Source organism: Bufo gargarizans, chromosome 2 (genome assembly GCF_014858855.1).
Source record: "Bufo gargarizans isolate SCDJY-AF-19 chromosome 2, ASM1485885v1, whole genome shotgun sequence".
In the NCBI taxonomy this organism is placed as follows: domain Eukaryota; kingdom Metazoa; phylum Chordata; class Amphibia; order Anura; family Bufonidae; genus Bufo; species Bufo gargarizans.
Window position 1 is genome coordinate 710,176,131 of NC_058081.1, and position 22,923 is coordinate 710,199,053.

The following is a 22,923-nucleotide window of genomic DNA, read 5'->3' on the forward strand; positions in this document are numbered from 1 at the left end:
AACTTAACCTTCTGTAGTCTGGTCTGTCTTTATCTTTATCCAGGGAACTTTACTCCTGGCTTGTGAGGCTTACATCTTGGGCCTCTATGCCCAGCAGAGCTGAAGGTGTGCTCTACTGGCTTGCACACAACCTTCCCCTTGCAGGGGGTACTCTAGTCTGACCTTCACTAACTAGAACTCCTCCCTCTCTAGAGAGGGCTAGAATGGAAAGACAGGTTCCACTCTATATAAACTAGCTCTGCCATAGGTGCCGCCATCTGCTGGTGAACCAGGGGCATCACACTTTAACATCATACAGTAAGAAATACAATTACACATTATGCAGGACCTGGAAATAAATACACGTGATGACATTACATCAACCATAAAAGACAGTAGAGGGGTGTAAAAAGGTGGTAATGCCACTCTGGGGCGTTACACCAGCAGTTTAACGCCTACTGATCAGACACAGGATACAGAAACTTTTAAAGGCCTCAAAGGCTCTGACATCTGCATTATCCACAAACATGGAAAAATACCGTCTCCCTCATAGTGCCCGGAGTCAGGGATCAGATCCGGCGCACGCGGCTCCAGTCTAGTTCTCTGCTGACAAAGGTTCATTCACATTTTCTTATCTATTTGTTTAGGATCTGAGGATACATATGAACGGCCGGACCCTTTCAACTATGGTAAGAACCTCCATTATCTATCTAATATCTATCTATCTATCTACAAGAAAAAATGGCTTGACAAAGGCTCCATTCAGTGAGCTGAAACGTTCCTGTTGACACATGGGTGAATAAACTACCCTTTTTTTCACGGATATCTGTGTGCTGCCTTGGATTTTTTCTTGCATATACTCAGCTGGATCAAAGTCCGTGGTCCGTCCCAAGGAATTGCACCGCCTGGGATTTGTGTGCTGCTCATCTATTTTCTATACTTATCTATCTAATATCTATCTATCTATCTAATATCTATCTATCTATCTATCTATCTATCTATCTATCATCTATCTATCTAATATCTATCTATCCATCTAATATCTAACTATCTATCTAATATCTATCTAATATCTATCTATCTAATATCTATCTATCTATCATCTATCTATCTATATATCTAATATCTATCTATCTAATATCTATCTAATATCTATCTATCTATCTATTATCTATCTATCCATCTAATATCTATCTATCTATCTATCTAATATCTATCTATCTATCATCTATCTATCTAATATCTATCTATCTATCTATCTAATATCTATCTATTATCTATCTATCTAATATCTATCTAATATCTATCTATCTATCTATTATCTATCTATCCATCTAATATCTATCTATCTATCTAATATCTATCTATCTATCTATCTATCATCTATCTATCTATTATCTATCTATCTAATATCTATCTATATCTATCTATCTATCTATTATCTATCTATCATCTAATATCTATCTATCTATCTATCTATCTATCTTATTATCTATCTATATATCTATCTATCTATCTATTCTATCTATCTAATATCTATCTATCTATCTATCTATCTATCTATTATCTATCTATTATCTATCTAATATCTATCTATCTATCATCTATCTATCTATCTATCTAATTATCTATCTATCTATCTATCTATCTATCTATTATCTATCTATTATCTATCTATCTATCTATCTATCTATTATCTATTATCTATCTATCTATCTACCTATACAAGAATAAATAAATCAGGGAGCTCCGCTGTAAAACCAGCAGATGCTGCAGTGCCAGCGGCTGAAGGGCGATCCCTCAAGCCCAAAAATAAAGGAAACTCTGCGGCACTTCCGTAAATGTGCGTTTATTCACCCGGTATCATGCGACGTTTCAGTCCTCTCAGTGGGACTGTTCTCAAGCAGTGGTTACCACTGCTCCACCAGCAGGGGGCAGTCTAGCAGAAATTATCTATATATGTACAACACTGATGATCTTTTTCTTGAATGTGGGATGTAGGATGAGGGGCAAGGAAATTTTTTTTTTATACATCACAGCACCCACAGGAGCACTCACAGGCAGCCAGGGGGCCGACCGCCCGCCCAGTGTAGTGGGCGGGGCGCGGGCGGTCCAACATGAGGTAGGCCGGCGGATGCGGTGGAGGGGGCCAGGCTGGCACCAGCGCCGCCCGCAGACCGCAGTGCAGGAAAGGAATGAATTTCCCCGCCCCCTCCACCGCCTGAGTCCGCCTCCTGAGTCCTCCCACCCAGTCCCTCTAGTTAGTAGGAGGCGGACTCAGGCGGTGGAGGGGGCGGGGAAATTCATTCCTTTCCTGCACTGCGGTCGGCGCTGGTGCCCCCACTCCTCAGCAATGCCATGATCTCACCTAGTAATGACACAGTGTGAGCCCTACAGCTGTCCTCCGCCCGTCCCCGGCATTGTCATCACCGTGCACACACCATTTCCCGCCTACTAACTTGAATTGTAAAGCTCCTATCACAAAGCAGCTCGACTTCCGGCAGACGTCACATGACAGGAATGACGTAACGTGAAACTGCTCTATTAGATTCCTATGGTTCACACTCCTGCTGAGATATGAGGTGTGTATGTACAAGCAGGACTTTGCAGACTGCAGTGATCAGCATGCATGACTCCATCTATCCATCTATCATATATCTAATCTACAACCCCCTCCGCTCATATTTAGTATTTTGTTTAAACAATTTTTTTCATGTTTTTCATGTTTTATTAAATGGGGGGGGGGGGGGGTTGTTACCTGTCCTGCTGTGGGGAGGAGGGACTGGGAGTGGGACTATGGAGGGATACTGGTCCCGCCTAAAACCTACTACTGCTGTCACTGGATGGCACAGAGGGGTGATTGCACCTACTTCTCCAGGCTGCCTGTGAGGACCAGACATCAGCTGTCTACAGGAAAGGTAAGTGTCTGTCTGTAGAAATAGATGTATAACTACTTGTAAGTTCATGTATATGTAATGTGTCTGTGTATATATATATATATATATATATATATATACACACAGTATATATGTCCATATATGTGGTGAGTGCGTATGTGAGTCTGTCCATGTATGTGGTGAGTGCGTATGTGAGTCTGTCCATGTATGTGGTGAGTGCCTGTATGAGTACATCCATGTATGTGGTGAGTGCCTGTATGAGTGCGTCCATGTATGTAGTGAGTGCCTGTATGAGTGCGTCCATGTATGTGGTGAATGCCTGTATGAGTGCGTCCATGTATGTAGTGAGTGCCTGTATGAGTGCGTCCATGTATATGGTGAGTGCCTGTATGAGTGCGTCCATGTATGTAGTGAGTGCCTGTATGAGTGCGTCCATGTATGTAGTGAGTGCCTGTATGAGTGCGTCCATGTATGTAGTGAGTGCCTGTATTAGAGCGTCCATGTATGTGGTGAGTGTATGAGTGCCTCCATGTATGTGGTGAGTGCCTGTATGAGTGAGTCCATGTATGTAGTGAGTGCCTGTATGAGTGCGTCCATGTATGTAGTGAGTGCCTGTATTAGAGCGTCCATGTATGTGGTGAGTGCCTGTATGAGTGAGTCCATGTATGTAGTGAGTGCCTGTATGAGTGCGTCCATGTATGTGGTGAGTGTATGAGTGCCTCCATGTATGTGGTGAGTGTATGAGTGCCTCCATGTATGTGGTGAGTGCCTGTATGAGTGCGTCCATGTATGTAGTGAGTGCCTGTATGAGTGCGTCCATGTATGTAGTGAGTGCCTGTATGAGTGCGTCCATGTATGTAGTGAGTGCCTGTATTAGAGCGTCCATGTATGTGGTGAGTGTATGAGTGCCTCCATGTATGTGGAGAGTGCCTGTATGAGTGAGTCCATGTATGTTGTGAGTGCCTGTATGAGTGCGTCCATGTATGTGGAGAGTGCCTGTATGAGTGCGTCCATGTATGTGGTGAATGCGTGTATGACTGCGTCCATGTATGCGGTGAATGCGTGTATGAGTGCGTCCATGTATATGGTGAATGCGTGTATGAGTGCGTCCATGTATATGGCGAGTGCCTGTATGAGTGCGTCCATGTATATGGTGAGTACGTGTATGAGTGCGTCCATGTATGTGGTGAGTGTGTGTATGAGTGCGTCCATTAAGTTTGGGAGGGGCCCAGTACAAAAATTTGCTATGGGGCCCAGTCAGTTCTAGCTACGCCCCTGCGTGGTGGCACCTCATCGATTAGCTGCAGCGGCAAACGTGACGTCCATTCTGGATGCGGGGAACAAAGCGCAGAGAGAACAGTGTTGGACCTAGAAAGCCAGAACTGAGTGGCGGGGAGCAAGGATGTGACCATCCGTATACCCCGGGCGTCATGTATTATAAGTTCCTCGCCACTTCAGAAAAATGGGTAAGAAAATGGGAGCTGAAAGCTATGCCAATCAGCTTCACTCCTAATTTCCCACCGTATGGGTGTGACAATAAAAACTGGAGTATTAGATCTAGATTAAAAAGTGTTAGCGAGGCTGCACTAATGTCTTTTAGAAAGCTGCAAAAGGTTTTATCCAAGGCTTCATTCACACGACCGTTGTTTGCGTCCGCATCAGATGCAGACCCATTCTCTTCAATGGGACTGCAAAGGATTCACACAGCAATCCGTGTGCTGTCCGCATCTGTTGCTCCGTTCCGTGGCCCCGCAAAAAAAAAAAAAAACAGAACATGTCCTAATCTTGTCCGTTTTGCGGAGAAGAATAGGCATTTCTATTATGGGCAGCCCATTCCGTTCCACAAATTGCAAAACGCACACGGGCAGCATTCGTGTTTTGCAGATCTGCAATTTGCGGACCGCAAAACACTGCGCAGTTGGGTGCATGTAGCCTGACAGGAATTAAAGGGATTATCCCAAGATTAAAATGGTCATCTCACACATCTGTGCACAATTCAATAGTACAGGTCACTATAAGAAACTTTGTAATGTATTTTATTAGAGAAATATGCCCTTTTCTCCACTTATCAGCTCTCTTCTTCCACCTGCTCTTCCTCCTAAGTGTATATCCTGGCTGAATTCTGTAAAATAAATCTATCTTGCTAAAACCAACCCAGGCAGCCTGATCATCCTATAGATTTGGTTTCAAGGTAAGCATATCACCAATTAGGGTAGGTTTTCCAAGACACGAAAACAGCGGGTCCACAATATATGGGCACCAGCTGTGTGCCCCCCATATCACAGGTGTGGACTAGAGATGAGCAAATCGAAAAGCGAAAAAATTTGAATGCAAATTTTCTTGCGCTTCATAGAAACAAATCACATTTTTCCTAAAATGTCTGCTGCACATGTGAGGACATGGAGCAAGGAACTCTGGGAAGACGGGATCACCCACAATGCCATGCATGCAGCCAATCAGCAGCCAGCCAGCCCGGTGATGTCACAGCCCTATAAATAGCCTCAGTCATTTTAGATTCTGCCATTTTCCAGTGCACTTAGTGCAGGGAGAGACGTCAGCAGGCGCTAGGGACAGTGTGAGGAAAGACTTTATTGTGCTAAAAAAACGATTTACAAGTTCAGGGAAAGATTATTCAAGGTGTAAGGAAAGGATAGGGAGGAATCATTCCACAGCATTTATGTAGAACAGGGTTCAGTAGGGAAAGTTACAGCCTGAGTAATAAGAACAATCCGATTACACCTTGCTGCACTGACTGGGGATCCAAATTGCCATTATACAGCTCTGTAATTCCAGCAAACCGTTATTGTTATTGGGGTGCAAGTGCTGTGTGATACAGCCATTAGCAGGGTTTATTACAAGGAAATATTTATACGTCTTATTTGCCCTGGTGCGGGGCAGTTATATGTTCTAAAGCATTTTTGGCGCGTATTAGCGGGGAAAAAAGGGCTTATTAGCCGTTGTGTGGTTGTTAAATATCGTCCAGCATTTCTTAATTTTGCAAGAAATGCTTCAGAAGGAGCCCACAAAATATAGAGAGTTCTTGATGAAAGATAAAAGTTAAAAGGATTTAATTTGCATAAAAAGAAAAGGTTACAAAGTTTAGGAGGAGGAAAAATAAAGCACAGCAAACGAATCTCAAAAAGTAACAAGCAAGCAATTAAACAATTTAAAATGAGTGAAAAAGTAATTCTCCGTGTTTGTGTGAATCTGTGTCAGAGAACGCTCTCCCAATGTCATGAGACGAAGCCCTTTTTAAAGTCTGCATCTCCATAGAGTTACATTGTATCCTATATTTAACATTCTAAGGCTACATGCACACGACAGTTGTTTTTTGCGGTCCGCAAATAGCGGATCCGTGTTCCTGTTTTTTCATCCACCTCCATTCCGTTTTTCCGCAAATTTTGTAGGTTGTGTTTCTGTGTGTCTTCAGTTTTTTTTTGCAGTCTGCAAAAAAAACCTGAAGGCTGTAATTCTTGAAATATAATATATACAGGTTTCCCAGCAACCATCCGCAAAAAAAAAAAAAATGGCTTCTGTTGCTCATCCGCATTTTTTTGCGGACTATTGACTTCAATGGATCCGCAAAACATTTATTGCGGACAAAAATAGGACATGCAATACTTTTTTTGTGGACGGGAAACACTGACAGCGGACGCGGAAAAGAAATGGTTGACTACACCGCAATTTTAATAGCTCCATAGAAATGCATGGCTAACCATTCGATCAGCCAAAAAAAAAAACGGAACGGACGCAGAGAAAAACAACTGTCGTGTGCATGTAGCCTAACCAACATATATGGTTAACAAGTAAAACCCCTTACATCATGATTTTCAAAATTTTCCTTATTTGTTAAGCTAATAAAGATAAGCTGAGGTAGGAGGACTCCTAACCTTTCAAATACTATTGTCGTCTCAAGATCTGTCAAAATTGACACGTCAACACAAGTGCTGGCCTTTCATGGTCCTTAAAATAAACCTAGCCTACTAAAAAGTATTAGTATGTTATTTTACAGTGGTGAGGTGAGAAAATGACAGCTCTTTTTGTCGTGTATTAGTGGCAAAAGTAAAATATATTTGCCGCTCAGCGGTGCAGTTATCTGTTCTAAAGCCCTTTTTTGCTTGTATTAGTGGAAAAAGGAAAAATATCTTTGCCGCCTAGCGGGGCAGTGAGATATTTTACAGCCCAGTTTGCCGTTTATTACTAGCGAAATACAAATATATTTGCCGTTCATGGTTGCACTTATTTGTTGAAAAGCCTTTTGTGTAAAAATAGAAAAAAACTTGGGCATAATTGCCGTTCAGCGGTGCAGTGAGATATTCTTTACTGTGTATTAGTGGCAAAATAAAAAATATTTGGTTATTTGATCTAACAGTATGTCAGGCAGAGAAGTGCCAGGCCCTGCGCAGGGGAGTGGCAGAGGCCTAAATGTTTCTGGTGCAGGCACAGGTCAAAGCAGAGTAAGGGGCCGTGGCATCAGAGGTCACTTCAAGAGGCCTGAGCTCCCAGTCTCAGCTAGCGGTCGTGTCGTGACCAGCAACCCAGCGGTTCTTGAATGGTTGACTCGATCTCCAACTTCGTTGCAACTTACATCAGACACCCCCAGCCAAGAGTCAGTGGGTTCGTCAGACACAACCCTTAGTTGGCATTGCCCGGGAGCAGGCCCTGTGCCCTCACCTGTCCTCAACCTGCCTCTATCCTTTTCTGTTCTCTCAGCCAGAGAAATATTATATACTGTGGGCTCTGCTCCACTTTTCAGCGAGGACGAGCAACTAGAGGACAGTCAGCAGCTACTGCCCAGCCAAGATGTGGAGGAGACATCCGATGCTTCCTACGCTAGGCCGGCAAGTAGCAATGAGGAAAGTGGCTTGTGAGGTGGTGTTGAGAGCGGTCAGGCTCCTGGCTCAGAGACCGTTGAGGAGGACATCGGTGACATGCAGACAGTACTCAAAGATGATGCTGTAGCTAAACGCACTTGGGAGCCAGGTGACGAAGGGGCTTCATCATCATCATGAGAAAAAGGTGTCAGCTTGCCCGTGAGCCAGCGGCAGAGCCAGCAAGTCACTAGGGTGGTCGGTAGTCAGGGGGATGGCAGCAGTGGGAGCCAAATGGGCCTGGGGTAGACCACTTCACGGGAGCCTACCTGGGAAGTAGCGGTGCAGGGGCTCAAGGAGGCAGCGGCGGTAGCAATCAGTCAGTGCGTACTGTTGGGGTAAAATCACCTACTCGGCAGTGTGGCAGTTTTTTTTTAAGCCACCGGAGGAGGTAAACATGGCCGTATGTAGAATCTGTGGGCAGAGGGTGAAGCGTGGCCAGGGTGCCAATGTTGGCACCACGGCCCTGCATCAACATATGCAGCGTCGCAATATAGTGGCCTGGGAGAACCGTGGCTCTGATATGGTGGTCCAGCCTGTCACTGCAACTGCTGCATCACCCACTGGCACGCAGCCGGTTTATGGCAGTCAAGGCTTCACCACCTCAGCTGAAGGGAGCTGTCTGTCCTTCCCATCATCTGCCAGTCCTGATGCTTCTCCTCCTCGTCATGCATTCCGCCAGCAATTGATCACCGAAGCGATTGCCAAGAGACAACAGTATGCGTGCACCAGGGGCGTTACTAGGGTCTCAAAATATCCAGGGCCCAAGCCCCAATGCATGTGGCCCAATTCTGTAAGTCAACCAACCATTCTCCTCCTCCCCCGCAAACACTAGCACTGAAGACATTTTACTGTATTTGCTATACAGCAGCACATACCTCTCACATCCAGTACCTCCCAGGTGACGTCTCCTCCAATGTAGATCTTCTCTGTCATCATCTTCTCCATACGGACCGGACAAATTATCAAGAAATCAAATCCTGGCTTTCTCTGCGACAACTGAAAATTGGAACCATGTTGACTGACAACGGGAAGAACATTGTGTTGGCGCTGCGTCAAGGAGGGCTGAGCTATGCGCCCTGCATGGCACACGTGTTCAATCTGGTTGTCAGGTGGTTCCTGAAGTCTTCCACCCATATGCAAGACATCCCAAAAATGGCCAGGAAACTTTGCATGCATTTCAGCCACTAGTCCACCACGAAGCACACCCGCCTTGAGCAGCAGCGACAGAACGGCATCCCCCAACATAGGCTGATATGCGACGTTTCCACCCGTTGGAATTCCACCCTCCATATGTTGGATCGACTATATGAACAGAGAAAGGCCATCAATGATTTCCTGATGATCAAAGCGGATAGGAGTACTCCCCTGTGTAACTTCGATGTCAGCCAGTGGCAGCTCATGAGTGACACCGGCCGTTTGCTCAGCTCCTTTGGGAGGCCACGTTATTTGTCAGTCGCCAGGACTACAGGATGAACAACGTCATTCTACTGCTTCATGTCCTGGAACAGATGCTGGTAAATCTGGATGGTCAGGGGACTGGAGACGTGGCGCCTACTCTCACGGCCACATGAGCCCTGTGGGGGCTGAACTGGAGAAGGAGGAGTAGGACATTGGAGCACAAGCAATGTCTAACGAAATGGGTGGTTTTGCTACACAGGTGACAGGAGAGGAGGAGCAGGAGGAGCAAGAGAGAGATGAGGAAGATGAGGCAGAGGACCCAGACACATCGTGGCAGTATGCAGTGGAGATGGAGGCAGGGAGTCCCTCCGAGTCACTTGCGCAAATGGCCCACTGCATGTTCACTTGCTTGTGTAGTGACATCTGAATTGTCACCATTCGGCAGAGGGATGACTTCTGGCTCTCCACCTTGTTGGACCCTCACTACCGGTCTAAAATGGGGGCCTTTTTTACACCTGCTGAGAGGGGGGACAAACTGAACTACTATAGAGACATATTATGTAGTCAGTTGGCCGCTGCCTATCTGCACCATCGTCCATCCTCTACAGTTGCTAAAGAGTAGCTTTCTTCACCCGCATAGTGAAGAAACTACTCACCAGCAGCAGGTAGACCTGGAGCAGAACCTGAACCAGCAGGTGGTGGCATACTTGGAGTGCACCCTGCCAGCCGACCTTGAAGATCCGCTGGACTACTGGGCAGCCCAGTTGGATTTGTGGCTGCAACTGTCAGAGTTTGCCCTGCCTGGCCAGTAGTGTGGCATCAGAGCGGGTGTTTAGTGAGGCGGGGGCCATAGTTACCCCAACTCATCTGTCCACACATAATGTGGAAAGACTGACCTTTGTCAGCCAGGATTTCCAACCACCAATCCATGGTGCCACACCAACACTTTGACAAAAGAGACCTGTTTCTTCTGGCTACCTGCTTCAGCTACTATTGTAATGCTGCCACTCGCCTTATGCCACACATCTGATGCCAAGTGCTCCTTCTTTCATCCACCATCTTCAGCGGGTACCCACCACCTCCAGACTCTTATCATTGGGCCACTCTGTGGTCTCCTCATGCTGCTTCCACCTCCACACTATGTCACCTTGACACTCTGTGGTCTCCTCATGCTGCTTTCACTTCACCACAATGTCATAGGGCCACTCTGTGGACTTCTTATGCTGGTCCCACCGTCCCTACTTAATTGCTGTGCCACTATTTATTTGACCCTTCCTCTTATCTGTCATAAAGAAGGTAAAATGAGACGCACAACGGATCCTGTCTGTGTAGCAGCTGTAAGGCCTGTATGGTCCCATTAGAATTGGCTTATGATTTGGTAGCCAAAAGCTGGAATGGGTACAAAACACAGAATATTCCATTCACGTGTCATCTCTGTTTGGAATCCTCTCCTGTTTTTTTTGGCATTAGCAATACTGAGGGATTACTGACCAAATGCTGACCGAGTGAAGGCGGATGCTCCACAGACTGGATCCGTTTTTTGGGGGGTTATTGTTCTGACGGATCAGAGGAAGGGCAAAAAAATCTGTGAAGTCAACACAAACTTACTGCTGACACCTTCTCCACTCAGTTGGGGGGCCCTCCATGTGTAACAGTTTTATAGAACAGGTTCTGTAGAAATCTACTTGAGTTATTTGGTTCACACTTGAGTTATTTGGTCAGTTTTGGCCCCGTGACTGCCCAAATAAGTGCGGTGTGCAGTGATTCTAAGAGTGACACCTGTCTTCTGCATGTCATACGTTTCACTACAAAAACAGACTCCCTATGCATGTTACTGCAAGGCACAGTGTTCTACACCACTATAAATGATCTCTGCAGGCCGGGAATAGCAGTTTTTTATGTAATTTGCCGCAAATTTATTCGGATCGAATCAAATTTTTCCCAAAAAATTTGTTGAACCGGCGAATCGAGCTTTGGTGCAGAATTGCTCTAGCAGTAAAATCGCCCGTCACCCCTCCCCCGCTTAGTTTGATTGACAGTCCCTGAGATTTTAGAGCCAGTACTGATGATACAGGAGAAGCCAGGTGCACTGAATAGAGAGGCCTGAGCCACATTGCACTAAAAACCTATTTTACATAAAAGTTCAAAAGAAGAGTTTCTTAGGATCTTCACAAGAAAAGCGTGTTCATATTTTGGGGCCTCTATCCTACATGGTGGTATGCTTACTTTGGTGTGTGAACATTCCTTAAAGTTTTCATTTTATATTTCTTTTTATAACAAGATACTTTCTTCGCCCCCCTTTTAAAGGATGGTTATATTAGAGTCGGCCATTTGTGCAATAAAGGCATCAATCTCACATAATCCTTCAAGTGAATCATTCTTTCTCGTCAGGCCTAGAAATCTCTAATCTACATCCTTAAAATCAGTGCAGTAATTGAGAAATATAAAACTACATCTCATAAAGAACTTTCAGAAAGCTCTAAAAATACAAAATCTGTGGCCCACAGCCCAAGAGATTCATTCTGTAATCCACATAGCACCAGAGGAGTGAAGTAACCAACCTCAAGTCACACGATAATGAAAAGCTACAGTACTTTCAGATTGTTAGCCCTTCTGGGAAAGGTCTTCTTTCCTGCTGTACCAATTTGTAAGATATCTGGGTCATGCTTCCTGTACTTGTTTTTGTATTTATATCCTTTTTATATGTACAGAGTGCTGAAAAGAATGGAGCCTTTATAATAAATAATACTACTGCCCTCTACTGCATGTTCTAGAATATAACTTCTACAATACTACTCTCTGTGTAATACTATAATACTACTATTATACTACTATAATACTGCTCCTATGTACAAGAATATAACTACAATAAGGCTACATTCACACGTCAGTATTTTTCTATAATCCGAATTTCGGTCCGTTTTTTGCGGATCCGTTGTTCCTGAAAATGTTTCCGTATGTCATCCGTTTTTTGCGGATCCGCAAAAAACGGAAACATGTATACATTTCAATAATCAAATAAAGTTGTTTGGATTTCTTTAAAAAAAAATAAAAAAATTTGTTATGTGTTTCCAGGAACGGATTCCGCAAAAAACGGATGACATACGGAATGACATCCGAATGTCTTCTGTTTTTTGCGGATCCATTGACTTTGTATTGTACCAGGATCCGAATTTTGCGGAAAAGAATAGGACATGTTTTATATTTAAACGGACATGCGGAACGGAACAACGGAAACGGACAGCACACATTGTGCTGTCCGATTTTTTCCAGGACTCATTGAAAATGAATGGGTCCAGATCTGGTCCTGATCTGTTCCGCAAAAAACGGAACAGATCAGGAAAGAAAAAACGGACGTGTGAATGGACCCTAATACTGCTCCTATGTACAAGAATATAACTACTATAATACTGCTCCTATGTACAAGAATATAACTACAATAATACTGCTCCTATGTACAAGAATATAACTACTATAATACTGCCTCCTATGTACAAGAATATAACTACTATAATACTGCCTCCTATGTACAAGAATATAACTATTATAATACTGCTCCTATGTACAAGAATATAACTAGTATAATACTGCCTCCTATGTACAGGAATATAACTACTATAATACTGCCTCCTATGTACAAGAATATAACTACTATAATACTGCCTCCTATGTACAAGAATATAACTACTATAATACTGCCTCCTATGTACAAGAATATAACTACTATAATACTACCATCTATGTACTAGAATATAACTACTATAATACTGCTCCTATGTACAAGAATATAACTACTATAATACTGCTCCTATGTACTAGAATATAACTACTATAATACTGCCTCCTATGTACAAGAATATAACTACTATAATACTGCTCCTATGTACTAGAATATAACTACTATAATACTGCCTCCTATGTACAAGAAAATAACTACTATAATACTGCCTCCTATGTACAAGAATATAACTACTATAATACTGCTCATATGTACAAGAATATAACTACTATAATACTGCTCCTATGTACAAGAATATAACTACTATAATACTGCTCCTATGTACAAGAATATAACTACTATAATACTGCTCCTATGTACTAGAATATAACTACTATAATACTGCCTCCTATGTACAAGAAAATAACTACTATAATACTGCCTCCTATGTACAAGAATATAACTACTATAATACTGCCTCCTATGTACAAGAATATAACTACTATAATACTGCCTCCTCTGTACAAGAATATAACTACTATAATACTGCTCCTGTGTACAAGAATATAACTGCTATAATACTGCCTCCTATATACAAGAATATAACTACTATAATACTGCTCCTATGTACAAGAATATAACTACTATAATACTGCTCCTATGTACAAGAATATAAGTATTATAATACTGCTCCTATGTACAAGAATATAACTACTATAATACTGCTCCTATGTACAAGAATATAACTATTATAATACTGCTCCTATGTACAAGAATATAACTACTATAATACTGCTCCTATGTACAAGAATATAACTATTATAATACTGCTCCTATGTACAAGAATATAACTACTATAATACTGCCTCCTATGTAGAAGAATATAACTACTATAATACTGCTCCTATGTACAAGAATATAACTACTATAATACTACTCCTGAGTACAAGAATATAACTACTATAATACTGCCTCCTATGTACAAAAATATAACTACTATAATACTGCCTCCTATGTACAGGAATATAACTACTATAATACTGCTCCTATATACAAGAATATAACTACTATAATACTGCTCCTATGTACAAGAATATAACTATTATAATACTGCTCCTATGTACAAGAATATAACTACTATAATACTGCTCCTATGTACAAGAATATAACTATTATAATACTGCTCCTATGTACAAGAATATAACTACTATAATACTGCCTCCTATGTACAAGAATATAACTACTATAATACTGCTCCTATGTACAAGAATATAACTACTATAATACTACTCCTGAGTACAAGAATATAACTACTATAATACTGCCTCCTATGTACAAAAATATAACTACTATAATACTGCCTCCTATGTACAAGAATATAACTACTATAATACTGCTCCTATATACAAGAATATAACTACTATAATACTGCCTCCTATGTACAAGAATATAACTACTATAATACTGCTCCTATATACAAGAATATAACTACTATAATACTGCTCCTATGTACAAGAATATAACTACTATAATACTGCTCCTATGTACAAGAATATAACTGCTATAATACGGCTCATTCATACAAGAACCAAAAAAAGTTTGAAAAAACCCGTAGCACTCCAATCTTCAATCCAATCGTGCATTTAACACTGAACAAAAGCAACGTTTTGACCTAAAAGTATTTTTCCAGCTACAAGTTGATAATACAAGTGAACAATACATATACACCCCTTTGAATAAGATTGGTTGGGAAATTATCGTCAACTCCTCCTCTTTCACAATACTATCATAACATTAAACTCCAGTGACACAATTACCAAATGTACTTTTCATATAAAACACAATCTGTGTTTACATTTAAAAAAATAATAATTACATCAGAGCTGAGCAAAAGATCAATCAAATAAATCAAGCGGGAAAGAACAGCATCCCCAGCACTTCACTGCGCATGCGTGAAACTACATCCACGTGACCGGAACTTGAGGCCGCTGTCAAGATGCTGTAGCCGGTGACAATCACCTGACCTATCACGTGTTCTCGTGCGACTTGTAGCTTGAAAAAGACTTTTGGGTCGAAACGTTGCTTCTGCTCGGTGTTAATAAATACACGATTGGATTGATGATTGGAGTGCCAAGGTTTTTTTTCAAATTTCTTCGGTGATTCGGACATTTTCGCCATCTTCTGAGCCCTGCTTCCGATCCTGTGTCTGATCTCTCGGTGTACCTGTCCTGACTGTATCACAAATTCTTTCCTTTCTAGATTATACATCTCTGAGAATCGGTGGCCTCACCGTTGCCGGCGTTCTCTTCGTCCTGGGAATACTCATCATCCTGAGTGAGTGATGTTTTGGCCGATACCCTGGAGACGGGGGCAGTGTAGACATCTCAGTGTCTGTCCGCTATGTATAAGCAGTGGCATACTCTTCACTGTCGTATAGCATTTTAAGTCTAGATGTGAGGATGTTAAATGCCGGGATATGCTCTGATCCCTGGTGGAAGAGCATCAGGACTAGATACTGACTCCCCTATCTGATAACCGTATACATCTGCAGGATGTGTAATCAGGCCTCGTTTGTATGAGACATCTTGTTAGACACCAAGCATGATGGGAGCTTCCCGTACTGTCGCTATTCACTTGCATGAACTGCTATAAAAATGACATTGGCCACAGCTGTCCTTAAAATGTGGCTCTACAGTTTTTACACAAGTCCCAGCACGAGGCTTTTAATCATTTAGCAGAGTCATCTCATTATCTGTAGAGGGCAGGATCAGCAGAGTCATCGTGTCATTAGAGGCAAGGTGAACAGAGTTGTCTCATTATTATTATGGGGGGGGGTCGGAAGAGTAATTCACATTATCATTACATGGTAGTGTCAGCAGAGTCATCTCATTCTCATTAGAGGGTAAGGGTCAGCAGAGTCATCTTGTCATGATAGGCAAGGCAGACAGCGTTGTCTCATTATCTTTAGAAGGCAGGGTCATCAGAGTCACCTTGTGATGAGGGGCAAGGTGAACAGAGTTGTCTATTTATCACTAGAGGGTGGTGTCAGAAGAGTAATTCACATTATCATGACATGGTAGTGTCAGCAGAGTCGTCTCATTTTAATTAGAGGGCAGGGTCATCAGAGTCATCTTGTCATTAGTGGCAAGGCGAACAGAGTTGTCTTATTATCATTATAGGGTGGGGTCAGAAGAGTAATTCAACTATCATTACATGGTAGTGTCAGCAGAGTTGTCTCATTCTCATTGGAGGGCAGGGTCAGCAGAGTCATCTCATTCTCATTAGAGGGCAGGGTCAGCAGAGTCATCTCATTCTCATTAGAGGGCAGGGTCAGCAGAGTCATCTCATTCTCATTAGAGGGCAGGGTCAGCAGAGTCATCTTATTCTCATTAGAGGGTAAGGGTCAGCAGAGTCATCTCATTCTCATTAGAGGGCAGGGTCAGCAGAGTCATCTTATTCTCATTAGAGGGCAGGGTCAGCAGAGTCATCTCATTCTCATTAGAGGGTAAGGGTCAGCAGAGTCATCTCATTCTCATTAGAGGGTAAGGGTCAGCAGAGTCATCTCATTCTCATTAGAGGGCAGGGTCAGCAGAGTCATCTTATTCTCATTAGAGGGTAAGGGTCAGCAGAGTCATCTTGTGAAGTGAACAAAATAATCTCATTATCATCAGAGAATGGAGTGAGAAGAGTAAGTCACATTATCATGACGTGGTAGTGTCACAGAGTCACCTCTTTCTTAACGGGTGTGGTCCACCGAATCATCTTATTATCATTAGAGGTCAGGGTCAGAAAAGTAATCTCATAATTATTAGAGGTCAACATCTGCAGGGTGGGATCAGTAAAGTCATCTTGTCAATATTAGAGGGTAGAGTCATCTCCTTATCAATAGAGGGCAGGGTCAGCAGAGTCCTCTCATTAGCATTGGAGGGAGAAAACAATAAAGCCATCTCATTGCTATTAAAATTTGGAGTCAGCAGAGTCTATGGGGCCCAGGGCAAGAGGGGGCCGAGTTGGGATAATCCCCTCTTCTACTGGGGGTGAAAACTTGTTCAGGACTCTACCCTCTAAAGAAACAACTTTTAGAAAATGAGGCAGTGCAAAAAATGGCCCAAGGGTCACTGAAATGGGTTAAGGCGGAAACCCTTCTGTCCTGGGGGGGAGATGGGGGCTGGTTTGATCCTTGCTATGGGGCCCTTACTTCTCTATGTACACCACTGGTCATCTCATTACCATTATAAAGCACAATCAGCAGAGTCAGGTCAGAAACATTAGAGAGCAGGGTCAGCAGTCATCTCATTATCATTAGAGGACACGATCAGTAAAGTATCTCATGGGTATTAAAGGGAATATTCGGTAGAGTCATCTCATTATCATTAGAGGGCAGGATCAGCAGTCATCTCATTATCATTAGAGGGCAGGATCAGCAGTCATCTCATTATCATTAGAGAGCAGGTTCAGCAGTTGTCTCATCATTAGAGGGCAGGATCAGCAGTCATGCCATTATGATCCTAGGGCAAGGTCAGCCCGTTCATTTTATCATAATTGGAGGGTAGAGTCACCTGTCATCTCATAGTTATTGGAAGGCAGTATCAGCAGTCATCTCATTATCATCTGGGGGGGGGGGGGGGGGAATCAGCAGCGTTAACTCATTATCAGTAGATGGTGAGGTCAGCAGAGGCAGGGTCTGTTGTATTGCTGGGGTCTAGGTGAGGCAGGATATTAACAATATACCCACAAATAAGGCTCTGCCCGCAGCTTCCCTGTCACTCCCTGGTCTGTGGAGGAGTGAGGCCGACATAAAGGGTGCGCACACAAACACACACACCGAACACACCGCACACACACACACACACCGAACACGCACACACCGCACACACACACACACCGCGCACACACACACACCGCACACACACACACACCGCATACACTCACACACCGAACACACACCGCACACACTCACACACCGAACACACACCGCACACACTCACACACCGAACACACCGCACACACACCGCACACGAACACACCGCACACACTCACACACACCGCACACACACACAACACACCGCACACACACCACACACACACCGCACACACACACTGCACACACACACACCGCACACACTGCATACACACACACCGCACACACTGCACACACACACCGCACACACACACCGCACACACCGCACACGCACACACCGCACACACTGCACACACCACACACACACACCGCACACACACACCGCACACACTCACACACACCGCACACACACACACAACACACCGCACACACACCACACACACACCGCACACACACACCGCACACACACACACCGCACACACTGCACACACTGCACACACACACCGCACACGCACACACCGCACACACTGCACACACTGCACACACACACACACCACACACACACAAACCGCACACACACACCGCACACACACACACCGCACACCGCACACACTGCACACACACACACACCGCACACACTGCACACACCGCACACACAACGCACACACACACCACACACACCGCACACACACCACACCGCACACACACACCGCACACACACACCGCACACACACCGCACACACACACCGCACACATACCGCACACACACACCGCACACACACCACACACACCGCACACACCACACACACACCGCACACACACACACACCGCACACACACACACACACACCGCACACACACACCGCACACACACACCGCACACACACACCGCACACATACCGCACACACACACCGCACACACTCACACCACACACACCGCACACACACCACACACACACCGCACACATACCGCACACACACACACCGCACACACACACACACCGCACACACTGCACACACACACACCGCACACACACCGCACACACACACCACACACCGCACACACACCACACCGCACACACACACCGCACACACACACCGCACACACACACCGCACACACACACCGCACACATACCGCACACACACACCGCACACACACCGCACACACACCACACACACACCGCACACACACACACACACCACACACACACACACCGCGCACACACACCGCACACACACACTGCACACACACACCGCACACATACCGCACACACACACCGCACACACACCACACACACCGCACACACACCACACACACACCGCACACATACCGCACACACACACACCGCACACATACCGCACACACACCGCACACACACACACCACACACACACACCACACACCGCACACATACACCACACACATACACCACACACACTCACACACACGCACACACACACCGAACACACCGCACACACCGCACACACACCGCACACACACTCACACACATACCGCACACACCGCACACACACTCACACACATACACCACACACATACACCACACACACGCACACACGCACTGCTGCAATACAGAAAGGAAGTCTCCAATTTCTCCAAATTAACTTCCTTAAGTTTATTTACATTTAATTAACAAAACTAATATTAGCACATGAGACTCTCATCAGAAAACGACCTGTAGTTTAAGTCATGTTTTTATGTTAAACATATTTTTAATGAATTTTTGGTTATATAATTTTTTATTTTCCACGTCACTATCTATATTTAAAAAAAATCTCCAAAGTCCTGCAGTTTTTTCTCGCACTGGCCAAACAGCCTAGAAATAGGCTCCACGTCTTGGTCTGTACAGATCACTTTTCACCATTATCCTGACAGGCAGGATTACAGTGACAGATAACACCTATAGGTAGATAACAAGGTATGAAAGGATCCACCATTCACAATAGGTGATGGCTGCAGCTTATCTACTCTCCCCCACTGCACAATGACCTCCACATAGGTCACAGACCAAGCCTAGAAAACTCTCTCGTAGAAGTCAGTGAGGTCCCCTCCTGTCCATTGTGTGTATGATCCCTGGTGGCTTCCCTTAAAAAGAAAAAAAAAACACAACCACAAGAGCTTATTTACCTTTATAACTAGTTTTATGTTTTTGGATTTTTTTTTTCATTAGGCAGAAAATGTCGCTGTAAATTCAACCAACATCAAAGGTAAAATACCTGGTGACTGCAGCCGTGTAATCATCATGAAGAGTATACTTATATATATACGGATATTTTTATGTAACATATTACAAATTGTATATTTTTAGGGTATTTTTTTTACATTATTCCACTTTCAATGGTCTACAGGATAATGTGCTTTGAAGCCTACATTAAAGGGAAACTCCGGGCAAATCCCTAAGCTTTCATTATGGAAATACCTTACTGTCCTCTACTAGACTATAGCCGAAGCCTGTGACGGCCATGGCAAAATGGCAACCAAGCGGCAATCGACAAGCCGATTGTGAATCTCTTAGACTGCCAACGGCACTGGTTGGCCACCTGCCAGTGCCTCTTGGTGGTCATGTTGCCAAGGCCGGCACAGGCTTCAGCAGCAACCTAAGAGGTCTCTGGAATAATGCCATTCCGGCACCTAAAACTATGTGCAACCCAAAACTGCTTTCTCAGTTTTTGCCTGGAGTTCCTCTTTAAAGGTGTTGTGCACTATATTTTTTTTTATAGTGGGGGACAGGGTTGGAAACCCCCCCACCCCCACCCCTCCCGGCACTGGCTACCAGCATATTCGCTCCCCAGCCTTGGCTGCTCCTCTGGACTCCATGGATGTCAAACTTCCTGTTTGACACCACCGCAGCCAATCGCTGGCCTCAACGGTGACCTGCTCTCCTTGAATCATCACAAATGGTCACGTGATGCAATGAGATCAGGCCAGTGATTGGCTGTAGCGCGGGGCAAACAGGAAGTTCACTTCCAGGGAACCCAGTGGAGCAGCTGAGGTCGGGGAGCGAAGATGCCAGGAGCCAGAGCTGGGAAGCAGGCAGGTATGCTTCCCTTCTCAGGTCTGCCCGGGGGGGGGAAGTTGCCAAAATCCCCCAAAGGTGCACAGCCCCTTTAATTGGCCCTTCCAGCAAGATACTTGAGAGCTATCAGTCCGCCTGCTCGATATGTAGATTCTGTGGTCGATATTTGGATTGTGATCCACCATTGTGTTTGTGAACCAGTTGACCCTCCCCCATTTATACCACTTGTCCTATATTGGTCCCCATATATAAACATTATTTTCTATGCACAGAACCGGGGAGCCTATAGAAGAGGAAGGATCTTTCCGAGCCTCCATCAGACGTACGTATGGCCCAATATCATGATACGACTGCTAGTATAGTAAATCTGATGCTCGAATGTTTCTCTACAGCTGTACCATGGTCTCTATTGAAATTAATGGAAACTTCGTGGTCGGTCACGTGGACATCTCTGTGTTAGGAAGCTCCCCCTAGTTTACTACTGAGTTTCAGAGACGAGAGATGTTACAGTTACCTCTGAATCTTGTGATTTATGTGCCAGTGTTTAACAAGGCTTCCCGTCCCTTTAAATGGTCTAGGCGTTCCTCGGGGGCGTTTACTACATGGACACATCATAGGCTAAATTGCCCATTTCTAATGTATTTGTTTTGTTTTTGCAAATTTCTCTTTCAGGTTTATCCACCAGAAGAGTATAATTTACAGTGAGGTAAGTTTAGCTTAGACCATGATCCTTTACAGAAAAATTAGGGAATTGTGAAAATATTAACGCCCCCACCCCCAACATTTATTTTAGCCAATGGGCAGGAGCATCTCTTTTCATTTAGGGTGTTTCATGCTTTGCCCCCAGGCAAAACTACTCTGCTACCTAATATGGGCCTAAGGGGGCGGATCGTGACACAGAAATTTAAAGAACACCAAAGAGAATCCCTGTGTCATGCTCCACCCCCTCGAGCCCTGCGCGCGAGATAACACAATATGAGTTTCACCCAAAATGACCCTTTAGTCCACACTTTTAGGAGCTTTGTTCAGTGAATTCAAGTCTTAGGCTTACAGAGGCCCTAATTTAAAAGGGATCTTTCTCGGTGGAAGATTCCTTTAAGATGTTACAAGTCTTAAAATGGAAATTTTTTGTTCATATTTCTTTTTTTTTTCTACAGATTTTACCGTTTCTTCCAAATTTGGCCTTAATGCTCCCATATAAATGTGTTTTCAGTGGTCTATGCAGGACTTCCTCCAGGAAAGGGGGAGGAGTCATGACTACCTGAGCCGATGTCATGTGACCACAGAGATCACGCTAGGTTCTTCTGTGTGGCTCTTGAAGATGTGTTCATGTGACATTGGTCTGTGGTCGAGGATGGGGGTGGAGGTTGTCCCTGATTCATACGCCACTGTGCATCGGTCCAGCTTTACACACAAGATCCAGAAGGGAAGAGCGCCATTTACATCATGTGACCTTCTAGATATCACCAGGATCCACATAGCGCACCTTATACGTCATCTGCCTTATGGTCTACATATGTACAATTGTGTCCTCCTTTACTTATGGAAAGTCTCACCCGACGCGTTTTTTGGCTCTTTCTTGCCAAATAATAAGCTTTAAAAGCCTCCCGCCGAGTGCTAATCATATAACACTTCTGTCTGTTATAAGCCAAATTGTGATATATTGTATATAAGAAGAAGTCCTAAGATTTGGAGTAATATATAAATATATTAATATATCCTTATCATAAGATATCCTCATTACACATCTGTATATAGAAAATATAGAAAAAAATTACATGTAATCCCCCATTTCGGAGTCTTCCGACCAAATATATTATTACCGAATGCAGGAAAAGTCGAGCTTTACTGTTAATGCACCGACCTGTAGGAATAAAATACACTTTTTTGGAATATTTTTGCTTGTCGCTGTCACTTTTTTTTGAATATTTTTGGTTTGATGAGAAAGGGTTAAATCCTGTCTAAATGCCTTGCCAGGGCAGATGGATGTAATAGAGGTGGGTTCATATGGTCAGAAGGTGGAGTTACAGTATATGATGGGCGCTATATAGCACTATTAGGTGTGATAGCCACTGTATGGCAGCATGATGTAGACCAGGGATGCCAAACCTGCGGCCCTTCAGCTGTTTTTAAAACTACAACTCCCAGCGTGCCTGGACAGC

The 22,923-nt window shown here is 44.0% G+C and overlaps 1 protein-coding gene across 1 annotated transcript in view; it reads left to right on the top strand.

The window, feature by feature from the left end:
* FXYD1 (FXYD domain containing ion transport regulator 1) overlaps nucleotides 1–22,658 on the top strand; it is a 48,387-nt gene extending 25,729 nt beyond the window's left edge. The window contains exons 3-8 of the mRNA XM_044282573.1: nucleotides 627–668; nucleotides 15,126–15,200; nucleotides 19,916–19,952; nucleotides 21,034–21,083; nucleotides 21,434–21,467; nucleotides 21,919–22,658. Of these exons, the coding sequence (XP_044138508.1) occupies nucleotides 627–668; nucleotides 15,126–15,200; nucleotides 19,916–19,952; nucleotides 21,034–21,083; nucleotides 21,434–21,456 (227 nt within the window). The 3' untranslated portion in view covers nucleotides 21,457–21,467; nucleotides 21,919–22,658. The remainder of the gene's footprint in view (nucleotides 1–626; nucleotides 669–15,125; nucleotides 15,201–19,915; nucleotides 19,953–21,033; nucleotides 21,084–21,433; nucleotides 21,468–21,918) is intronic.
* The last annotated feature ends 265 nt before the right edge of the window (nucleotides 22,659–22,923 follow it).